The sequence below is a fragment of the Neodiprion lecontei genome, chromosome 3 (genome assembly GCF_021901455.1).
Source record: "Neodiprion lecontei isolate iyNeoLeco1 chromosome 3, iyNeoLeco1.1, whole genome shotgun sequence".
NCBI lineage: Eukaryota > Metazoa > Arthropoda > Insecta > Hymenoptera > Diprionidae > Neodiprion > Neodiprion lecontei.
In genome coordinates this window covers 33,679,571-33,701,276 of record NC_060262.1, presented here as the reverse complement: position 1 = coordinate 33,701,276, position 21,706 = coordinate 33,679,571, and the positions used below count along the sequence as shown (strand labels likewise).

The window sequence follows — 21,706 nt, the reverse complement described above, 5'->3', positions numbered from 1 at the left end:
CCAATTTTATCGGTTTTTGTTTGACTTCAACAATGCTATACTTTGGTTAAACTAAAAATGTTTAAATCACACTTTTAACGATATACTTCGAACTTATTAAAACATATAAATACCAGTGTTTAATATTCGCATCATTTATATTTAAAAGAAATGCAAAACGGAAAGAAGAGGATTTCACTTAATTGAGACTTTCTTCTTTTGACGTGAACGGACTATAGTTTTTTGTGGATTTGGATACCGCGAAAATATATCTGCTGCGAAAGGAACAGGGAGATGGACAGGACTGGAATTTATTGGGATTCAGAAGCCTCGCGGGATTGATTATTACGCATGGAGGATTCTGCGATCTGGATAAATTCAATGGATAATATAATACATACCATTTGGACTTGTCAAGTGGATGGGACAGGATATTTGGCAGAAGGATTCATATTTCGATCAGTTTCAATTACATGAGACATGAATGAGGAACGCGCCTCACCGCATAGGGTTCATGGAATGCTCTAGGTTGGATTCGGACTTGCAGTCGCTTAGGAGGAAAGGTTCAGGATCATTACAGAATAGTTGGAAATCATTTTTAATGGAGTCAAAAGGATTGGATGGCTATTTATAAGGTACTTGTACACCAGTTTTGAAACTGAGGTACTTTCCATGTTCGCTTTTTGCATGCCTTGCTTTATTCCCTTCTGTCGTCTTCTTTGAACACCTCCTAATTATCTTTCCATTCATTGGCTGAATGCATTCAAGTTGATCTATCCATTAACTAACACACGTCCAGTACTTAGCAGGAACTCTACTCACTGGATGAGTTTCTCTAACTGCGTGTATATACACATATATACACAATTAAGTATCGCTAGTGGCTTTGTGACGATATAATCCATTGATTTGATGTGAAGATTGTTCTAAACAAACTTATTTTCAACATCAAAGACGAAACATCCATGTCTTAGAAATAATTCGACACCTCATACATTTGCAGAAAACATCCACATAGTTTATTGTTTCGAAGTCAAATCTATACATCCTCAGGTAACGAGGTATTCAAAATGGATTGAACATATCGTATATTAAAAAGTAGCTGTTTTTTAAGTCAGAATGATCAATAATGTAAAACTGACTATTTTTATGATAAAACTGATATAACGATATTTCTTCAATATTGATTGTCTTGGCCATAAACTAAAAATGAATTAAAATGCTGAAAAAATCTTCATAGTAGTAAGTACATAACGGGGAATTTAAGTTCGTCAATCTCTGAAATAAATATATACTCTTCATCAGACTTACAGAGAATTTCAATTTATTTGAAAATTATTATCAAACAAGGGTTTTTATGTGAGTTATACTGACTACGAGCAGTAACAAAACCTGAGGCTGTTTAGATGTTCTTTTCGTTGGCTGGTTACTATCTTTGGTTGAGTAGACTAATTATATAGTTAATTCGTTTTATTACCACCTTTGCAGTTTGTTCAAGCTAAGTTTAATATGTCATTGGTGGTAAAGTAAAACATTAGGCGATTTTAGTTTTTAAAAAATTGTACCCACTCATATTGCCACCAATCCCATAATCACTCATTTCTTTCGTGCATGTTCTGATTTCTCTACAGCAAGCACTTTGAGAGAGCTTAATACAATAGGTTCGTTTTGTAAACTCACTTCTTTTTCAAGATGTAGAAATATATCACGAATAGTGATCATTCCATATTTGTTTACTTGAAACATTCTGCTGGTAATGTACATCCTAGGATTTGACCACAATAAAATTTATATATGCCGATTAAAAACGTCGTTTATTCAACCAAATAATTTATCCTATCCAAGATACTTATACTCGTTCATACTTTCCATATACTTTCATTCGCAACTTAATCATGATTATTACTGATCTGAAAGACCTAGAAAATTGATAATTTATGTTAAGAATTGCACAATATTTTATATTTTAGTACTATAAGTCAAAGCAAGATTTGTAGTGTTATTTTCTAAACACAGAAGACTTTACTATCTTCTGATTATTCAAGAAGATATAGATATTATCGCAGTAAAATACAATATGATGGAGTATGGTGATTTCACAGCAAAGGATCATCCAAACATTCTACATCTTGTTTAATCCATGTGCAGTAATCAACCAAATCATAGTGTAATATATTTTTAAATTATAAGTGTGTAACAACTCTAGTACTTAGTTTGCTTCGAAAAGAAACAGTGGTTTTATTTATCAATCTGTTTACCACTTTTAATCTTGGAAGCGGGAAAGGCGCAAGCCATCAGTGGACATCCGGCATAAAGAACCACAAAAGTTGTTTTTATCGTACATAATTAGATTCAAACACGAGTTAAGCATACATAATATTCAATGTTTGCTAACGATGAGGATGTGGTCTCTTACTCACCCCTTTCTTTCACTATATAAGATATCTGCAAGGATTCCTGCAGTAGTTAGTCTTGTGCCATCTTATACGCTAGACAGTTTTCCAACATGTCGCGAAGTTTGACAGACATACTGTATCTCTATGATCGTCCATCGGAACCAATATTTGTCTCACGTGGCAATAAATCAACCACATTTGACGTTCCACCAAGTTATTTAGTAAGTATTATTCAGGGCGAAAGACCAAATATTCATAATTCGTTTTCAAGTGAATTACATCACCTATGAGGTTGAAGTGATAAAATTGCCAAACCACATATCTGGATTTCGAATAAAATGGAGAAAAATTTGAATCTAAATAATTTAACAATGAGTTAATTGTCATGTGAATAGATGATTGATTCATGATTGATACCATACTTGATACAATCAATTTATACTGTCTCTAATTTTGATAACCTATATTTTACATAGTATGATCCGTTCAACGGATTATCAATTACCGAACTTTATAACCATTCATTACAGGTGGAAAGATATCAATCTGTTCCATCGGTTTTATCACGGGTTGGTGATGATGTCCCTAGAATTCCTGTCAAGAAAATAAGCGTACCATCACTCGGCATAGCAACCAATCTGGGTCGCGCAGAGAATTTTTCTCTTTTCATGCCAAGCCACCGCAAAATGGCTGGACATCTAATTGAGATTCTACTGGGAATGGCAACTTATGATGATTTTCTATCTGCATCTGTTTTTTGTCACGATCGAATCAATCCCCAAATGTATATTTACTGTTTGTCCGTTGCTATTCTGCATCGACCAGATACCAGAGATCTGCCAATACCTACCTTGTGCGAAGTCTTTCCAGACAAGTTTGTAACAAGCGGAGTTTTTGCACAAGTACGAGAAGAAGCAAACCTTGTTGCACCTGGCTCAAGGGTAAGCAAAAATTTTGATGTAGTTATTTAAGTAATAGTACAGACAAATGCGACTCAATTACTCAGTATGTAATTATTTAATAATTATTGCTTCATTGTGATTTTTCTGCAATATTTTCTGAAATAATCCAATCCATATGTATGTTAGTACCAAACGTGTATCGAAGTTCTAACATTAAATGCCTTTTAGATGCCAATCGAAATTCCTCGAAACTACACTGCATCTGATTTGGATGTGGAGCACAGACTTGCATATTTTCGTGAAGATTTGGGTATCAATCTACACCACTGGCATTGGCACTTAGTCTATCCACCTTCCGGGCCAATGCAAATAGTTAACAAAGATAGACGTGGCGAACTTTTGTATTACATGCATTCACAGATTATGGCTAGATATAACGTTGAACGATTTTGCAATGATCTTCCACGAGTGGAGCGTTGGAACAGGTGGCGCGAACCAATTGCCGAAGCTTATTTTCCCAAACTGGATTCGCTTGTAGCCAGTCGTGCTTGGCCAGCTCGTCCAGCTAATTCAGAGCTTAAGGACATTAATCGTACAATTGATCAACTTCAATTTGACATACAAGACCTGGAAAGATGGAGAGATCGTATTGCACAGGCAATTTCAACTCAATCTGTAATAAATGTAAGAGACTATTTTTCTCTGTCTTCAACTAGCCACAACACGGTAATACATTGAAGACTGATTCACAATCTGAAAACTGTGTCCTCATTCACATTATGTATGATCATGCAGACATTTTTAAAGGTAATTTTAACTATAGGAGAGAGGTCAAACTATACCACTGACAGAAAAGGATGGCATAGATGTATTGGGAAACCTCATGGAAGCTTGTATTCTTTCTCCAAATTTTAATTATTACGGTGATTTGCACAACTATATGCACATAGCACTATCATTCATACATGATCCGGATCACAGATATTTGGAATCCTTTTCTCCTATTGGGGATCCAGCTGTCACTATGAGAGATCCTGTGTTTTATCGTCTACATGGTTGGGTAGAATCTATTTTTCAACTGTATAAAGGGACGCTCCCTCCATATACAGTGGAACAATTGAATAACCCAGGAGTTGATGTTACAGGTTTGTAGCAGTAATTTTTAAAAAACTACTGAGCCAATTTAAAGAGTATGCGTGGGTGCTCTTTGCATAAAAACTACAGAAGTGATAAGCAGCAACTAACGAACAGTTTTATTCTGTGAATCACAGGTGTGGAAGTGGTGACAGAGAATCAGCCGAAGAACGTATTTCATACTTTCTGGCAGCAGAGTGACGTTGATATGTCACGAGGCTTGGATTTCATACCCAGAGGTTCTGTTCTCGTAAGGTTCACACATTTACAGTATACTCCATATATTTACAGAATTCAGGTAAATAACAAAAGTGGAGCAAATAAAATGGGAACCTGTAGAATATTTCTGACACCAAAACAAGATGAGCTTGGTAGACCTATGGCTTTCACAGATCAAAAAAATATGATGATTGAACTGGACAAATTCACCGTGAACTGTAAATAACTTATTACTAAAAATTTTAATACCAGTAAACATGGCACCGTAGCGCATTCCTTTAAAATTTATGCATAATTCACAAATTTTTAGTAAGACCTGGAGCCAACACCATTGAGCGTAACTCGACATTATCATCTGTAACAATTCCATTTGAAAGAACTTTTAGAAATTTGACTGTCAATGTTCCAACTGATATTAATGAGCTTGATGCTTTTAACTTCTGTGGTTGTGGTTGGCCTCAGCACATGCTTCTTCCAAAAGGAACTGAAAGTGGCTATGCGACAGAACTTTTTGTTATGATCTCCAACTACGACAATGACAAGGTATTTTCACCTGGTTAAAGTTATTTAAAGAAGAAAACAGCAATTTCTTAGAAATACACAAAAATTATCAATGGATTTGAGAAAAATACTAATGAGGCTTAATTGTCTATCATTCAATAAGATTAAAACGCATTGTAGCATGAATCTATTTTGAGCCAGAAATAATTCAACCAGCTGTAACGAACAGATTCAATTTAAACAAGTGGACTTACATTTTGTCTATTGTGATGTATCAGGAAATGTTTGCTTGAAGAAATATCTGGATATTTTGATTTTAAATATATACATTGCGATATTGCTAATAAAAAGTTTCATTTATTGTTAGATCGAACAAGACATAGGTGGACAATGCAGTGACGCTGCTAGTTTCTGCGGAATACGAAACAAGAAGTATCCAGATGCTCGAGCAATGGGGTATCCATTTGATCGTCTACCACGTAATGGTGTTGATACTTTATCCCAATTTTTGACACCAAATATGAGAACTACGAACGTGCTAATACGTCATACAAATTCCATCTTACGTCGGCCAAATCAATCTACTGCAACTCCATCTACAACAAGGATTTAGCTCTTTTAGAAGTGTGTAAATCTATCTCAGAAATACAACTGTTGATGTTATATGAAGAAACCATAGCATGAATAATTGTTCATCAACATATTTCATTTCATTTGTTATGACTGAATTTTATGTAAGAAACTATGTTTAATCGAATATCACATAATCACAGTATATTTAATACAAGAAATCATGCTACCTTAGCAGAAGTTTACATGTATGTACACGTAGTTAAATAAGGTCAGTCAATATTTGTCTCTATTGCTGACATCCATATTTTATCCACGCTTATGAATTCCATTCTTCGCAAAGTTCTATACTTACATATCTCAATCAATTATTATTCAGAAATAAAAAAAGTTTCTTACACTACACTTCTTTATACACTTGTGTGTTTTTATGGTAGGAAAATAAGAATAAATTGATGTATCTTCACATGGAACGTATAACAGTTGAAAAACCTAAACCTTACATATCTATACAAGTACTCGGTATTTGATGCTGTCACATGTATCCATCAGTATAAAAAAGATAAGAATCACAATTATTCCCAATCCACACGGATTGTTATACTATTTTACTAAACAGGAAGGCAGCAATTATTCTTCAAGTAATATCATAATTACTTTTCAGTGAAGCTTCAGACTTATTTCTATTTTGTGTGCATCTTCACATTTGGTATCGTGAGTGTATGTAGTTGAAACGTTATTCTGAAACTGTCTACTCTACATATAACCGTATCAAGTCATCCTCTTTGGCTGGATAGTTTGTGATCGGGCATTTCTCGTATTCTCGTATGTACTTTAGAATACACTGGTAGCAGAAGACGTACCTACGTAGAGAGTAATATTTATTTTTGGTAGAAATTTTGTTTGCTTGGTAAGGATGCTTTGTAAAACATATCGATACTTCCGCTATGTGAAACTACATGATAAAATGGAATTAAAACATGCCAAACTTACCCTGAAACTGGCAGAGCTGTGGGGATTTGCCGACCTTTCCGACAGATTGGACATAATCCTTTATACTGTAACGCTATTTTTGGAACCTGGATTGAAAATTAAAATGGAATGACATTCATCCATGTCTAGCTTAAGTGCAGCAAACAAAAAATCCGGATTTTTCGGAACATGATGCATACATTGTTAAAAACATCAGGAGAGGGAATATGAACTCCCCGTATTTTGTTGAAGACAAATGTAAGTATACCTTTCATTTACCTCAGGAGGCACAGGTGTAGGCAGAGCCATCAGGTTTACGTAATAATTTTCTTGATTCCACCATCGAAGAAACTGGAGAAAGAAAGCTCCAAATTCAAGTGATCTAGTAAAAAGCATTCCAAACAAATCTATGCCATTACTGAAGGTCAATGTTCCGAGTCTTATCTTCATGAGAAGGTCAGTGATGGTGAGGAATTTTTTACCATCTGCGTAAGACAATGTAACAGAAGCCAGCCAAAGAAGCGGAGTTGAATATTCTGACCGTCCAGCCATGTACCTCAGGTACCGATAGAGTATTAGGCATTCATAAATAACATGAAATATCATGTTTCCATTTATTACCAATTTCCTTACAAGTTTCTGCCATCGCTGAAAAAAATTAGTTATTTAAATAATGTGGAACAAATTAAAGTGTTTGTACTGTTGATGACAACAAAAAGCATATTCAAAGCTTATAAATTATATAAATAGCTTTTCGAATTCACGTACCTTCTGAGGTATTTTACCATCAGCAACTTCCAATTTATATTCTTCCGCAAGCCTAAATAATTTGGTTCTGAAGTGCGGAAAGACGACTAACAGCAATAAAGAAATTTTCTCTTGCTTAGTAGATAACTTTCCATCTGAACCTGCCACGACTGAAGAACGTTTCAACCCATAAAATGTTTCGGAGAATGATGCCGCTGAAATAAATATGGATTTGATTAGGCTGACGAATATTTGGAGAAATTAGTTAGAAACGTAAAAAAAATTGCTCAATATATTTACAATATTTTTTGAGATAGTGATATTGTAGAGCGGCATTAAAAACCAGATACGCCTCATCGCACCATCTTTCAAGCCATCCATATCGATGTGGATTGACCAACACCAAATACTGAAATACTGTGTATAAGATTCACTATGTAACAAATTACAGGATAATAATAATGAAAAAAACGAGCCTGCGACGTACCGAGATGATTTTTTTGAAGACTGGCTCGAGTGTAGAGGCTAAAGATTCTTGCGCAACAATTTCAAAAATCGAGGGTTTAGCCTTGACTGTATCCGTTAAATACGCTCCTTTTTCAGCCATAACTATTGTTGTCTAATAATAAACCATAACACGCTCCGTAATGACGCTACTATTTTCATTCATAAAATATACATGAAAGCAATTGGCTATGTTATGTTGATTTTTGACCTGATAGAGTTCAAAGAGTTCAAGGTTAACAACTCCGTTCACTTGACCACCATGTTGAATTTTGTACCTGAAATCATTGAAATACGCGGCTTTTTATCAATGTTCAAAATCATCTCTTAGTTCCAGTATGTATTTGAATTGTTCCAACTTGACCATCGAAAACTTTAATATTTGTCACAGGTTACGGATCAATTTTGGTTAGAATGAATTTACAGAGACGCGTCAATTAAATCCATCAAAACGCGAGCTGTCAACCGCTTTGTGATTATGAATTTTCTGCAAATTTATTATGCTTATTTACGAAACTTTTGGCTAAAATAGCAATGGAATTAAATTGGATAAGATTCGATTTTTAATGCAGATAAATACCGATTCGGTATATAAGCGGACTACGGAGAAAATCTGTTTTAAAACATATTTGCATTTGTTAACCTCGAATTTAATAACTTCTCATACTTTGGCGAAGATTGTTGCATTTCCGGAAAATATATACTTAAAAAATTGGGCCAATTTCTAGAGGTAGTAGCAAGGCTTTTGGGTACAATTTTGTGTTACTGAAGTGAATATCTGACCTCTGAGATTAATTCGAGGGAAATTTGTATACGTAACAACCGATAGCAGCCGACAGCTAAGGTCAGTGTGAGAGAATGGTCGTTCGTGGGTGGTTCCAATTGCCTGTGTCAGATGTAGCTACTCTCGTGTCAAAGTGAGTGAGAGAAGACGGAGAAAAAAATACATAATGTTTTCTCTTGCGAGTGGGTCGACGTATATTCCTTATAAATAAATAAGTGATATGGTGAAGAAAAAAAATGTAATAATCGTGATGTCAAATAAATAAAATGAAGGATAAAATGCCACCGTTTCGTAGGAAAAAATCGGGGAAATCGTTTCCGGTGAAAGTCTGCACTTTGGACGCCGAGCTTGAGTTCAATTTGGAGGTTAGCTTCTGGAATCTATTGTTGCAAAACATTGTTCCCAAATTATACGAACAATGTGTTACGTAATGATTCCTATCCTCCATGTCATTCGAATGTTTTTCATTGTAAAATTCTCCCTTTCTTAGTGGCGAGCCACTGGGAGAGACTTATTTGATTTAGTGTGCCGAACTATTGGTCTCAGAGAGACCTGGTATTTTGGACTTCAGTATGAGGATGCCAAAGGATTTATTTCTTGGCTCAAGTTGGACAAGAAAGGTATCTCCCTCATTCTTTCCTCTATTTATCCTTTTAATTCGCAATTTTATTCAACGCTACCAAAAGAACTGCCTACACACCTACTTCCTGCTATTGAAAGAAAGTGAAGTCTTATTTTTTTTTCAATTTCCTGCCTAGCAGGTTTATTATACCTAACACAAGAGACTATGCACTGCAAATTCTGTTATTAGATCCCAAGAGATAATATAAGATGATAACAGTGATTTTAGGAAGATTTGTAATCTTGTTATTTTGTAATTTAAGCAAAGCTCAGTGCTCAATTCCTTGATTGATCTAAACTTATATTAAAGCTATTAGAATTTGGGTGCGTTTACGAATTTTCGAGAAAAGGCTCAATAGTTATATTCTTCTTACACCTGTGTCAAAACCAAGAGCACAAAATATGTTCTGGCATTGCACCAAACTTCCAGAGCAGGTGTAGTTAACATATTTTCGATGAAACCACTGGTAGGAGCCTTTCTCCATAGAACTGTCAATAATTTTTAGTCCATGCAGTTACTATGGGATTTAAGCGTTTTGCTTAGTTCTTCTGACTGCGGTCAAATATCTATGCATTTGAATTTTAGTACAAATACAAAACAATCGATCACTCATGCTAATCAATATTATGTCACGTGATAAAAAAAAGATTAACGAAAAAAAAATAGGTATGGTGGATGTGCAAGTAGGTAATGTTTCTGTGCTTTCTATCCTTCAATTAACACAAGTTAAAAACTTGGCACTTCATCTATGTATAAATTTCTAGTCCAGGACCAAGGAATTTCACAACAACCAACGACGCCGTTTATGTTTCTCGCAAAATTCTACCCTGAAGATGTGGCTGAGGAACTTGTTCAAGAGGTAACGCAACACTTGTTCTTTTTGCAAGTGAAGCAAGCCATTTTGTCTATGGATATTTACTGTCCACCTGAAGCCTCTGTACTACTTGCGTCGTATGCCGTGCAAGCGAAGGTAATCGAAATTTTTATTGTTAACTAGTGTGATTTTTAGTAACGTGTTGTTCACAGTTTATTACTATCTGGTTCGTATATCAGGTTTTCTCACTTTGAGATTGCCTCGCTTACAAAGCACCTTTAAAACTGCTGAAGAAGTCCAGAGTGTAAAAATATTGAGTAAAATCTGTCGAGGAGATGTCAAAATGTATCATCACTATATTGATAATGAATACCTGTGGGTGTTATTATATTAAACCTAGTATGGTGATTACGACGAGGTATCATACCGGCCAGGAATGCTGGCTAGCGAAGATCTTCTGCCACAACGAGTGATTGACCAATATCAAATGACTCCTGAAATGTGGGAAGATAGAATCAAGATTTGGTACGCTGATCACCGTGGAATGTCTCGTGACGAGGCTGAAATGGAATATCTAAAGATTGCCCAAGATCTGGATATGTATGGCGTCAACTATTTTCCTATTAGCGTAAGTATGAAAGATATAATTCATTTAATACTTACCGACGTATTCTCAAAGACAGAAAATATTGTATGTTTGATAAATTGGGCAAGTGCATAACTCTACTTCTTCAAATTCATGGACCATTGGCAAATCAACTACAAAGCGGCAACAGATAAACTCTATAGCCTAAGTCTCTTCAAGCATCCTTCAGTCCATCTACATGTTCGATTTGTAGTGATCATAAAAAAAAATTTGACACCTTTTATATGTGGCAAATAACAGCACTTTTCTCTTCATTTTAGAACAAGAAGGAAACGGACTTGTGGCTCGGTGTTACAGCACTTGGGTTGAACATCTATGAGAAGGAGAATAAGCTGGCACCTAAGACAACTTTCACTTGGTCAGAGATCCGGCATATCAGCTTCGATGACAAGAAGTTTGTAATCAAACCTGTAGAGAAGTCGTCACCGAACTTTGTCTTCTTCTCGCAGAAAGTTCGCATGAACAAACTGGTAAAAAAACAGTCACATGTTGGCAGCTGGGTGAAGGGCTTGGTAGCTATAGGGGTCGACGAGCATTGTAGTGAAAAAGCCGCACGGTTCTTATTTGTTAAGATTCTGGACTTGTGCATTGGCAACCACGACCTCTTCATGCGTCGCCGTAAACCAGACTCAATGGAGGTACAGCAAATGAAAGCACAGGCCAAGGAAGAGAAATCTAGGTAAGCATAAGATTATCGAGACTTTTGTATGTACCATTAGCTTTTGCATCATTCCTAAATTAATACTTTTCAGAATTGTATTTCTTAGCACACAATTATTTTTATTTCACATATTAGTTGGTACAATTTGTCATGTACCTGGAAAGCTTATTTTCAGCTCACAAATATAACAACGGTCATTTCTGCATCATAACTCTTGATGTTTTTCAAACTGTGTTCCGTTCTGAATATTTTAACATATACCATAAAGAACTTATTATAATATTTATATATTTTATTTTGAAAGAGGAAAATTCGTCTAGTTATTGATCCATGGAGCAGAACCTGTAAATCTCGAACTTGCATTTGTTTGATTCAGTCATTTAACCTTGACCTCAAATACATTTGCAACATTATATTGCGCAGCAGTAATTAGGAAAAAGATAAAAACACATGTGGCATGTATTCAACAAAATAGTACAAAAGTATTTGTTTAAGGAATGATCTAATCAGTGCTTCTGCATAACACTTAACACGTGTGTTCTATTTCCTAACAGGTTTTCTAACACAATTGGTATATTGTGTTCTTTGTTTGTACTAATGTTGTCCCAGAGTGTCGTTGTTTTTCATATTGATACGAATTATTTTACATGTAGGAGGCAGATCGAAAGAAACAAACTGGCCCGGGAAAAACAGTTAAGAGAAGCTGCAGAAAGAGAAAAGGCAGCAATGGAACAACGGTTGTTACAGTATCAAGAAGAAATAAGACTTGCCAACGAAGCATTGGTAACATTTTTTTGGGTGTTAAAGATTTGTTAGCCAATTACCTATTCTGTTAACAACAAGTGGTAATGGCAACAAATTACTTGTCTCACCATACTTCTTATTACAGAGAAGATCTGAAGAGACAGCAGATCTGTTAGCAGAGAAGAGTCGCGTTGCTGAGGAAGAAGCTATGCTTTTAAGCCAAAAGGCAACGGAAGCAGAACAAGAGATAACTCGTATACGACTTAATAATATGAAAACGGAGGAAGAAAAAGTTCACCTAGAGAGAAAAACTCGTGAAGCTGAGCTTCTTACAGAGAGATTAGTTCAAGAATCGGAACGACGAGCAGCTGAAGCCGAAAAACTGAAAGATGAACTGCTACGTGCTCGAATTGCTGAAAAAGAGGCTAAGGAAAAGTTGCTGGAATTTTTGAGCAGAAATGCTTACAACGCATCTATCACTGTAAGTTTACATTCATTCTATTGAATTTTTTTTCTAAGATACACTATGCATGCAATAGTTTAATATAGTCTGATCCACTTTCAGCCTTCAAACAGTAGCAAATGGCTGAAAATTTGCACATATTACATTTTCACTACTAGTAAATAACGAATTCTTTTCTATTTACTTTAGCCTGTACCAAATTTATTCCCGTCAACACAAGTATTACCATCTGAACTACAGGCCGATCTTCAGACGTTGCAATTGGACGCAGAACCTCTTCCAGCGGACCTTACGTCATATGATCTTATTGCCGATGGAGATGTCGATCAATTGTCCCTTGAAATAGAAAAAGAACGGGTGGATTATTGGGAGAAAAGCAAGCATCTTCAAGAACAATTACGTGAATTACGATCTGAAATTGAGGTAATGAAGGTTGGTGAAAAGCAGTGTGAGCTGGACCAGCTACACGAGGAACAGGTGCGACTTGGTGAAAATAAATACAGTACGCTGAAAAAAGTGAAGTCTGGATCTACCAAAGCTCGAGTCGCATTTTTCGAAGAGCTTTAGGTATTTATTTTTTGAAATTACGGTTAAGAAAGATTAGATCATACGATAACCATTTCAATTGAAAAATATTTTTGTACAATAATCAGTGCCTATCTAGCTTAAACATTGCGTAATATCGATGTTTTGCTAACTGTATATACCCTAATTAAGTTGTAGATATTTTCTACAAATTTTTGACGTTTATTTTGGCCAAAATTTATAGCTTATCATTGTTACAAGAGAATTTCAGTCACGGAGAGCAGGCTTAACGATAAGCTCTACAGAGTTATTAATTATATACTTTGATAGAATCTATCAGATAGTTTTAGAAATAGGATGGATACAATTTGATATGGTAGAATTTATCTGCTTGAATTTCCTATTGGAGTTATCACTTTACGAAGATTTTTTTTCGTAAAACTTTTAATACCTATTTCTTATCTGCTTGTGAATAAAGGAACGTATTTATCATCAGACAAATATTCCGATACATAGATCATGCCACAAAGTTCCAATATTTTGTACAAGGTCATTAATTTCCAGGCGCTTGAAGTAAAGTCGTATTCGTAACAATTAGTCGAATCGTTGATATTCAGATAGAGCGTAATATAAGTATAATTTTGCCTATTAATTATGAGATATACCTTGCAAAAAATCACATAACATTTCAGGCTGTGGCATATGTATTTTTTCGCCAATTTTCGTAATGTTTCCGTAGTTGTTTTCTTCAGTCATTTTTTATTTAGTCAAGTAAAATTAATATTCCCTTCATACATTATTGTTAACGTTGATGAAGACGGTGTAATAGCTTCATAAGTTAACTATAATATGTAAGCCTTTAAAGAATGATCATAGGTATATAGCTCCGAGCACAAAAACGCATTACCATAGAGACATTATGAGTTCGTGTAATAGAATCTTAGGGTAAAAAATGATTCATATAGGTATGTTTATATTTCAGTGTTTGCATGGTATTTATTATTCAAAATGCAACGTTGATAGCCTTACTAATAGAAAACAATTCGAATGTGTTTACAAGGTAAAAAAGGTCGCTAAGAACAAAAACATCTGGTATAAGAAGGGTTACTTCAATTGGACACTTAACAAATGTTTATGCAGAATAATTTAGATTTTAATCTATATAGGTAAGAATGTTTCCTGATGCTGTTTAATCGGGTGAAAAGAACAAATATTTTATCTACCACGTAGACAAGATGTACACGTTATGCCGCCTAGAATAGTTGTATAGTAGTTATGAGTTATGATACTATTACACCTGATTTGAATTAGCACCTTGGATTTGCTTTTATCGCAATATTTTGGAAGTGATTTAAAGGATGTATATATCATTAGTAGTTCCTTCGAAAAGTTGCATGTGCGTGCAGAATGCTTACTTTTATCACCCATACAGAACAATAACTGGAGCTTTCCGTAATAATCAGACTACTCGTTCACCTTGTATTTAAAGGCTCTCATGAGACTCAAGTGGTGCTTTGTTCTCACAACCATACAGACTAATAAGAAAATGTCTGATAATTGGAGACGTCGAAAAACTCTAAAATATACGTTATTTTTACACAGTCCAATTATTGTGTGTAAAAAAACTTGACTCGTCTGTCGTGAAAATCTGGTACCATGTCAATAATAGTAATAAATATTGCCACATTATTTTGATTATTTGATTAACAGACTTTTTACAATCTCTTCAATTTACTCAACCAGTGGACCGTAAAATTCATCAGTTTATCATTTTCGGCAATCAATTATTAGCATATAGAACAACAGTACGGTTCAGATCAAACTGGCAATAAATATTTTCATTGATGTTCCTCGCGAACGCTACGGTGATATAATTTTTAATAAAATTGATTGATTCTTAGTTTTAACGTATCAGTAAAAAATGATGTTTTGAAATTGTCAAATTGTTTGTAATAGTTTTTTTGTCAATCTTACGTCTAGGGAATTACGTCCCTCTCAATATGAACTTGTCGCAGCGATATTTTCATATTTTATCGGCAAATTGCTACATTCGTCAGGCTATCAGCAAATTTCTGGTGCCATGCTAGTCTTAACAAAAATGTATTTCATTTGCATCAAAACCGCATCACGTTTAATCCACTATTATACAATTTGATCATTATAATGTAAACATACGTTTTCATGAGTAGATACAGGTGTACATAAGGATTTATCTTGAAATAATTAGAGCAATTTTTCATAATATAGCAATATAATGTCATAAATAAAATTTAATTCCAATTTAACAATGCTCTCGTTCTGTTCGTGACGTGGTTTATAAACCGAGATACGATTTATTGTGATTTTATTCCAGTGATATTTGAGTATTCAACGCAGCTTCTTTTTTGCAAGAATAAAAAAATACATTTGTCAATATGTAGCAACACCTGTAACACTCGTGTAAATGATTAATAAACGAACTGAATATGATATAGCAGAAGTGTAGAAAGGTACTTGATCTATTACTTTAGTCCAGTCAAAATGTTCCTGAAATCGACGTTCCGAGGTAGAGCGCTGAATTTTTGGGGTAGGCTGTGTTTGACGATCACAATAGATGTTACAAAGTAGGAGGGTTGCAGCATTCGGGGGTCCGAAAAAAAAAATTGTAAATGGTGAAAAAACATATTTTTAGTTTATAACTTGAAAACTAAATACAAAATTGGAAAAAGTTTCACATGAAAGTTGTAGAGCATTAAATTGTATGTGAAAAATGTCATCACATTCTTCCCTCATCTTCAATAGATCCGCCGTCAGAAGTATGCGAAATGTGGGGGTTGAAAGAAACCTTAAAAAAATCGTATATAATCCCAAATTTGACATATTATATATTCAATTTTATTTTTTAAACGTCGAAAAAATCCATTCTACAGTCTCCGACAGATATTTTGTAATTTCAACCTTTTCCCTTTTTTCATAACAATTTTAATTATTAAATCAATGGTTTGCCTCAATTCGCGGGGTGCTCAATTTTTTATATTATTTTACATTATTATTTTTTATATGATTACTTTCCTACGAAAAGGTACCCTATGACTTTTTTAACTTCCCGTTTCTCTGTTTTCAGAGATAAAAGGAAGTTATTGTAATCAGGCCGAAAATGAAAAGTCGAGTTTTCACTAGATCTCGACGTTTCGAGATCTAGAGAATCACCTCCGACTATTTTCGTATGGACGATGTGTGTGTGTGTATGTGTGTGTGGTCAATGTTTTCATTCGACGATATTTTGAGACCGTGTAATCGGATTTCAATGATTTTCGTCTCTATCGACGCGGCTTTTCCAAATTTAGAACTGATCATATTTTCGCTTTGATCGGTGCAGTTACTTTTTGAGTTATGTAATAACAAAATTCCAAAAAAAAAACAAAAAGATATCCTGAGAACGAATGAATAGATTTTAATGAAAATTGGTACTTCATAGCTTTTGGGTCGCTATTCACGAGCCTAAAGTCAGATTTACAAAATTTAAATTTGGCGTATTCAATATGCTGGAAAAAACTACAAACATTTGGATTTTTATAAAAATTGGTACTCGAAGGTTTCTTGAGTGTCTCGTCCCGAATTTGAGGTCAGATTTGCGAAACCCAAAATGGGGAATATGTTGGAATATTTTTTGTTAAACATTCGAATTTTGGTAAAAATTACTAGTCGGAGGTCTTTGGTTCACCGATAACTAATCTGAAGTTAGATTTCCAAAATTGTAATGTGCGATGTAATATGGGATCTGAGGTCTCAGTAGCGTAAATCGTTAATCACGAATTTGAATTTACAGTTCGAATTTCGAATGTGATGTTATTATTTTTTTTTTTTTTTTGTGAATTTGGAACCATGATGGGACCTGCAGTATAGAAACGGGAAGTTCGAGGGCTGGTTTATAGCCACCCTAAACCGCTTGTTTTGCCTGCACTCCTTTTATGAGCTATGATTACTTACTTTTATTGCCGCGTTCAACGTGCTTCCTCGCATGCTTAAAATGCAGATCAATTCTTCGTATGATAAAAATCATTTGGCCGAAATAAAATGAGATGAAAATCTTTTTAAATGTTGTACGTGAATTGATACTATACCGAAATTCGTTTCTGACGTTTCGAATTAAAAAAAAAAGCATTCAAACTAATATGAGAAATTATAGTATAATTGTTTTTGTAGAACTCAAAATTCTCGAAAGCTCTATCACAGCATCAGACTGATATTGATATCATCGAGCATTTCTTTCTACATTTTTTTCTCCCATCTTAAAACCTTGAGAGTAGACAAATTTCACATTTTTATTGTACTGGACAGGTGAAGTAGAAAAATAAATTTCTGAAATATTATAAATCTCAATAATTTCAATAGAAGATTGTTCATGTGCTCTACAACTTTCCTTTGAAATTTTTTTCAATTTTATGTTCAGATTTTAAGTTATAAGCTAAAAATGTTTTTCCACTCTTTTTAATTTTTTTTCGGTACCCTAAGTGCTGCAACCCTGATACTTCGGAACATATTGTTTTGTGATTGTCAAACACGGCTTACCCCAAAAAATCAGCTTTCTAGTTCGGAAGGCCGATTTCAGAAACATTTTGACTGGACTAATTTTGTACGTTTACTTTCTTTAAATCATACAAAAAATTTCAACGTTAATTCTAGGTGCAAATGTGACTGTAAAAAAACAAGTCGAAGTTTCATACTAGTGTGTAAGGTGTCACGAATCGGCATAATTGAATAATTACTCTAATGTTGTAAACGATTTAATTATATAAATAATATTACATTATCACATATAAGTCTATTATGCATGTGCATACAGTTTTACAAAATACAATATTGGCGTCCGTACTGCATTATTGATTGCAACGGTAATGCAGCTGTTATAAGAATGTCCTTATGTAGATTATAATGTTAATATTAACAAATAAAAAATTTAGTTTATATTTTATAACAGGCATGTATTGATTCCATTCATGAGCTTATTAGTAACCATGATTTTGTAGCGAATAAACCCCATAGTAAAAGTAAAACCGAACGCAGTTATCCCGCAGCTCCTGTAAGGTCATGCAAATCATACGATTTGAACTTAGCTACGAGGGTTTCAACGACTACCAGCAAGACAAGGTAAAATATTACTATATTCAAATTCAATAACATTTGTGTACGGAAACTGGAGGCAAACTTCAATCGACGAATGTTGAATAAATTATAATAGAATAACTGATATGCAATATGAAACATTCTCGGGTTCGCACAAAACGAAAATGAAAATACAATTTGCAAATGATGCGAAGAGCGAAGCGAGATCTTCTATCTGGTATTGATAATTAGTGAAAAGTGATTTCTGTGGTAGGATCACACGTTCCGTGCCATGACGTCCTTGAGATAAATTCTCAGCGCGCATTGCAGAGAATTCTGGGCCATTCACTGCCAACTACAGCGGGAGTCTTGCGTTCTGAAAAGGTTCCGAACCAACGTTTCTTGAACGGACGACTTCCGCCCAGTTTAGTGAAATTTGTTATATTCAAAATGGCAGCCACACGGAGGCTGCAGAAGGTAATTTGACATTTTTCAACAATTTCATTCCATAGTACTTATATATGATTAGAATTAATGATTATAACCTGAAAAGACACATAGGACGGGAACGTAACGTTGTGTTGGAGTTATTTTTTATTTCCCGTTGACAAATGTCAAAAATTTTTGAGTGACCAATTTAGCATTTACAATTTTTCTTATCAGCGGGAAACGTTATGAATTGATTAATTATTGAATCCGACAATCATTCGAAGTTTTTCAAATTATTATTCTTAATTAAGTTTACCTGCGTTATGAATCATTCTTACTAGGATTACCACTTAAGTGTTTCGTTTTTTTCCTCTACCACCATTGTCACGTTTTAACTGTTCTTTTTTTTCGCAGGAACTAAGTGACTTGAGGGCGTCAGCCATGAAAAATTTTACCAACATCCAAGTCGACGAAGCTAATATTCTTACTTGGCAAGGTCTTATCTTACCGGTATGTTATATTTGTAATTAGTTTCAAACATAACCTAACTTACCTGCTCCAAATCCGCTCTGTATGCTTCTGTGTATTCACGCAGAGGTATTCATGCATATATGTATATATACACATGTATAAGTATGTGCATGTTTCTATGAACTTTCCAGATTCACCTTACATGCATGCATGATTCATCAGTGGTATTTGTGTATTTGAACAAGCACAAGCATGCTCCGATATTATAGGATTAAATGAAGGTCGTAATTGTGTCATCATTTTAACATCAAAATATCAGTTTATTAGGAGGCTTCATTGAATTGTACTTCCTTTACATGCATGAGGAATTCCTTGATGATTATTCATATACATCAACCAATGATCGTTGAACTGGTAACAGACCTCACACTCGATTCAAAACATATACCAATCTGTTTTTGTTTAGTATTGAAGTTGAATTAAAGCACCAATGAAGTAATGGGTTCGTTTTATTAAAATTTGGTTAAAAACTTTGTGTGGAGCAAATCAGTTCCCTGAAATTTGAGAACTTAAGCAAGAACTGAAATTTTTCATGTAGTAGTAGGTACAAGTTACTGCCAATAGTAAATTTTGCTTGTGTTTTGATTCAGTTGTAATTGTTTACACGACCAGAGAAACAAAAAAAATATGAAATCTAATTTTTTCATGAACTGTAATATATTTCATCGGAAATAAAAAATTTTATGTCAAACTGCTAATAAAATCACTTGAAAGATGATCAAAAATATTGTATTTTTTACAGACAGTTGTTGAAATTCAAATATTTCTTCCCGATGAATTGCTGAAATTGCATGTCCGTTAATATGAATTCCACTCTAGTAATTTGAAATTTTAACCATGTCGATGAACTTGTTACACTTACATAAGAATCTTGAATTTTACGTTGTTTTTGGGAAACCAATGTGAGAACAAAATTGGAAGAAAATGCTTTGATGCAATTGAAAATGTATCAGTATTTTATAGTTTTTAAACAATGTTAATTATAACTATTCTAGTTGTCAGATGATTAAATTTAATCTACCAATAAAATTTCAGGATGATCCTCCGTACAACAAAGGTGCCTTCCGTATCGAAATAAATTTTCCAGCAGAATATCCATTTAAACCACCAAGAATAAACTTCAAAACAAAAATATACCACCCCAACATTGATGAAAAGGGTCAGGTGTGTTTGGCAATCATCAGTGCTGAAAATTGGAAGCCTGCCACAAAAACCGATCAAGGTAAAGTGGTTGTAATATTCAACAGTAATAGTTATCTCAATATTCTTGATCAACAATCATGTTCCACGAATCGAATTATCAGTATTCTTGTAAAAATCAATTGTTTACATTATTCATACGTTCACCTTTAATTAAGAAAGTCATTCCGGCATATTTTTATTTATTCATTCTTAATAACATATTTCTTGATGATGTTAGTAACCACTTTAAAATGTCTGATACAACAAATAGCCCAAGAAAATGAATAACCGACATAACTTTTTCGACACTTTTTTGTTATACCTTCATCTCTAGTGATTCAAGCATTGATCGCATTGGTAAATGATCCTGAACCTGAGCATCCACTGAGAGCAGATTTAGCAGAAGAATTTTTGAAAGATAGAAGAAAGTTTTTCAAGAATGCAGAGGAGTTTACAAAAAAACATGCAGAGAAGAGGCGAGAATCGGCTTCAGCAGAATAACATCGATTAGCCTAACTCACCGAGATGCCTGTTTGTCCGCCCGCCTCATGACCTAATTGGTACCCTGACTTGACTCAGAGAAAACCAGGATGTTGCTAGCTTCAGGGCTGAAATCCCATCGTACAGTATTGGTTAATTGATTTAAAAGAGAATCAGAGTAAAAGAAGAAAAATTGAAGAAAAAGAAATGAAAATCATAATAATTATTCATAAGATGGAGAACTTTTAATAATATTATAAATTATAATAATAAATATTGTATATCATTCAATAGAAGCCATCAAGGGCGGTTTTGGTAGCCATTGATGTCAATACCCGATTTTCCGTTATTGTTACTAATTCATAATAGGGATCAAATGATCGCGACAATACAATGGTAAGACCACTTTCAAGAAGAAGCCTTTTGGAAACGTACACTGACATCATATCACACATAATTGATAGTTCGTTACTATTTTTATTTTTTACTCACGAGCTTGTGGTCGGGAATAGTGTGTATTATACAAGACTTAAACAGCTGTGTATTATGAGTAACTTTGTGCCAAATTTGTCAAGAATGTGCTTTCAGAGCTGCTTGATTGGTTATCAGTCAGAGAAATGATTCGATATCTAGAGAAGTAAGCGTATTGGTCCTTTACTTTCTAATTTAAAGTTGCAGTTAATTGGCTTGAGGTTGCAATAGGACTATGCTCAAACGCCATTTGGTGAGAGGTTGAAGAGAGCACTTGTTGCTTATTTATCAAAGATTGGAAATCTGTTTCAGTTTTCATCGAATGCTATATTTTCATTTATTGTC

The 21,706-nt window shown here is 34.3% G+C and overlaps 4 protein-coding genes across 10 annotated transcripts; 3 read left to right on the top strand and 1 right to left on the bottom strand.

The window, feature by feature from the left end:
• The first annotated feature begins 1,962 nt into the window (after window positions 1-1,962).
• Window positions 1,963-6,116, top strand: LOC107223157 (phenoloxidase 1). The gene is made up of 7 exons (XM_015662755.2): window positions 1,963-2,596; window positions 2,906-3,316; window positions 3,506-3,961; window positions 4,101-4,422; window positions 4,549-4,848; window positions 4,941-5,173; window positions 5,499-6,116. Exons 1-7 carry the CDS (start codon window positions 2,486-2,488, stop codon window positions 5,742-5,744), a joined length of 2,079 nt encoding a protein of 692 aa, XP_015518241.2. The 5' UTR covers window positions 1,963-2,485; the 3' UTR covers window positions 5,745-6,116.
• On the bottom strand, window positions 5,653-8,840 carry LOC107223158 (peroxisome assembly protein 12). 6 transcript variants are annotated; one of them, XR_006903432.1, is made up of 8 exons: window positions 8,592-8,741; window positions 7,908-8,202; window positions 7,721-7,829; window positions 7,442-7,635; window positions 6,953-7,321; window positions 6,695-6,780; window positions 6,359-6,564; window positions 5,653-5,727 (listed from the first exon to the last, which is right to left on the bottom strand). XR_006903432.1 is itself a non-coding variant. In XM_046734844.1 (7 exons), the coding sequence occupies exons 2-7, from the start codon at window positions 8,025-8,027 to the stop codon at window positions 6,453-6,455; spliced, it is 990 nt and encodes a 329-aa protein (XP_046590800.1). In that variant the 5' UTR covers window positions 8,028-8,202; window positions 8,708-8,840; the 3' UTR covers window positions 5,879-6,452. The 6 variants fall into 6 exon arrangements, 4 of the variants coding, with proteins under 4 accessions (XP_046590800.1, XP_046590801.1, XP_046590799.1 ...); XR_006903433.1 differs by lacking the exon at window positions 5,653-5,727 and having other exon boundaries at window positions 5,879-6,564; window positions 6,942-7,321; window positions 8,592-8,745; XM_046734844.1 differs by lacking the exon at window positions 5,653-5,727 and having other exon boundaries at window positions 5,879-6,564; window positions 8,708-8,840.
• On the top strand, window positions 8,814-15,656 carry LOC107223173 (merlin). 2 transcript variants are annotated; one of them, XM_015662781.2, is made up of 9 exons: window positions 8,814-9,073; window positions 9,199-9,328; window positions 10,095-10,300; window positions 10,545-10,772; window positions 11,051-11,260; window positions 11,363-11,469; window positions 12,105-12,234; window positions 12,341-12,676; window positions 12,848-15,656. In XM_015662781.2, exons 1-9 carry the CDS (start codon window positions 8,975-8,977, stop codon window positions 13,223-13,225), a joined length of 1,824 nt encoding a protein of 607 aa, XP_015518267.1. In that variant the 5' UTR covers window positions 8,814-8,974; the 3' UTR covers window positions 13,226-15,656. The 2 variants fall into 2 exon arrangements, with proteins under 2 accessions (XP_015518267.1, XP_015518266.1); XM_015662780.2 differs by having other exon boundaries at window positions 11,051-11,469.
• Window positions 15,657-18,587: 2,931 nt separating this feature from the next.
• LOC107223150 (ubiquitin-conjugating enzyme E2 L3) lies at window positions 18,588-21,229 on the top strand. Its single transcript, XM_015662746.2, has 4 exons — window positions 18,588-18,745; window positions 19,112-19,207; window positions 20,264-20,450; window positions 20,745-21,229. The coding sequence occupies exons 1-4, from the start codon at window positions 18,719-18,721 to the stop codon at window positions 20,909-20,911; spliced, it is 477 nt and encodes a 158-aa protein (XP_015518232.1). The 5' UTR covers window positions 18,588-18,718; the 3' UTR covers window positions 20,912-21,229.
• The last annotated feature ends 477 nt before the right edge of the window (window positions 21,230-21,706 follow it).

Bases quoted from the DNA above. Each gene is read 5' to 3' on its own strand.
- LOC107223157 (XM_015662755.2), top strand. From the start codon at position 2,486: ATGTCGCGAAGTTTGACAGACATACTGTATCTCTATGATCGTCCATCG. The intron at 2,597-2,905 runs GTAAGTATTATT...CATTCATTACAG, and splicing joins ACGTTCCACCAAGTTATTTA to GTGGAAAGATATCAATCTGT. The intron at 4,423-4,548 runs GTTTGTAGCAGT...TGTGAATCACAG, and splicing joins CCCAGGAGTTGATGTTACAG to GTGTGGAAGTGGTGACAGAG.
- LOC107223158 (XM_046734844.1), bottom strand. From the start codon at position 8,027: ATGGCTGAAAAAGGAGCGTATTTAACGGATACAGTCAAGGCTAAACCC. The intron at 7,636-7,720 runs GTAAATATATTG...TATTTATTTCAG, and splicing joins TCACTATCTCAAAAAATATT to CGGCATCATTCTCCGAAACA. The intron at 7,322-7,441 runs GTACGTGAATTC...AATTTTTTTCAG, and splicing joins ATGGTAAAATACCTCAGAAG to CGATGGCAGAAACTTGTAAG.
- LOC107223173 (XM_015662780.2), top strand. From the start codon at position 8,975: ATGAAGGATAAAATGCCACCGTTTCGTAGGAAAAAATCGGGGAAATCG. The intron at 9,074-9,198 runs GTTAGCTTCTGG...TCCCTTTCTTAG, and splicing joins AGCTTGAGTTCAATTTGGAG to TGGCGAGCCACTGGGAGAGA. The intron at 10,301-10,544 runs GTAATCGAAATT...TATTAAACCTAG, and splicing joins CGTATGCCGTGCAAGCGAAG to TATGGTGATTACGACGAGGT.
- LOC107223150 (XM_015662746.2), top strand. From the start codon at position 18,719: ATGGCAGCCACACGGAGGCTGCAGAAG. The intron at 19,208-20,263 runs GTATGTTATATT...ATAAAATTTCAG, and splicing joins GGCAAGGTCTTATCTTACCG to GATGATCCTCCGTACAACAA. The intron at 20,451-20,744 runs GTAAAGTGGTTG...CTTCATCTCTAG, and splicing joins TGCCACAAAAACCGATCAAG to TGATTCAAGCATTGATCGCA.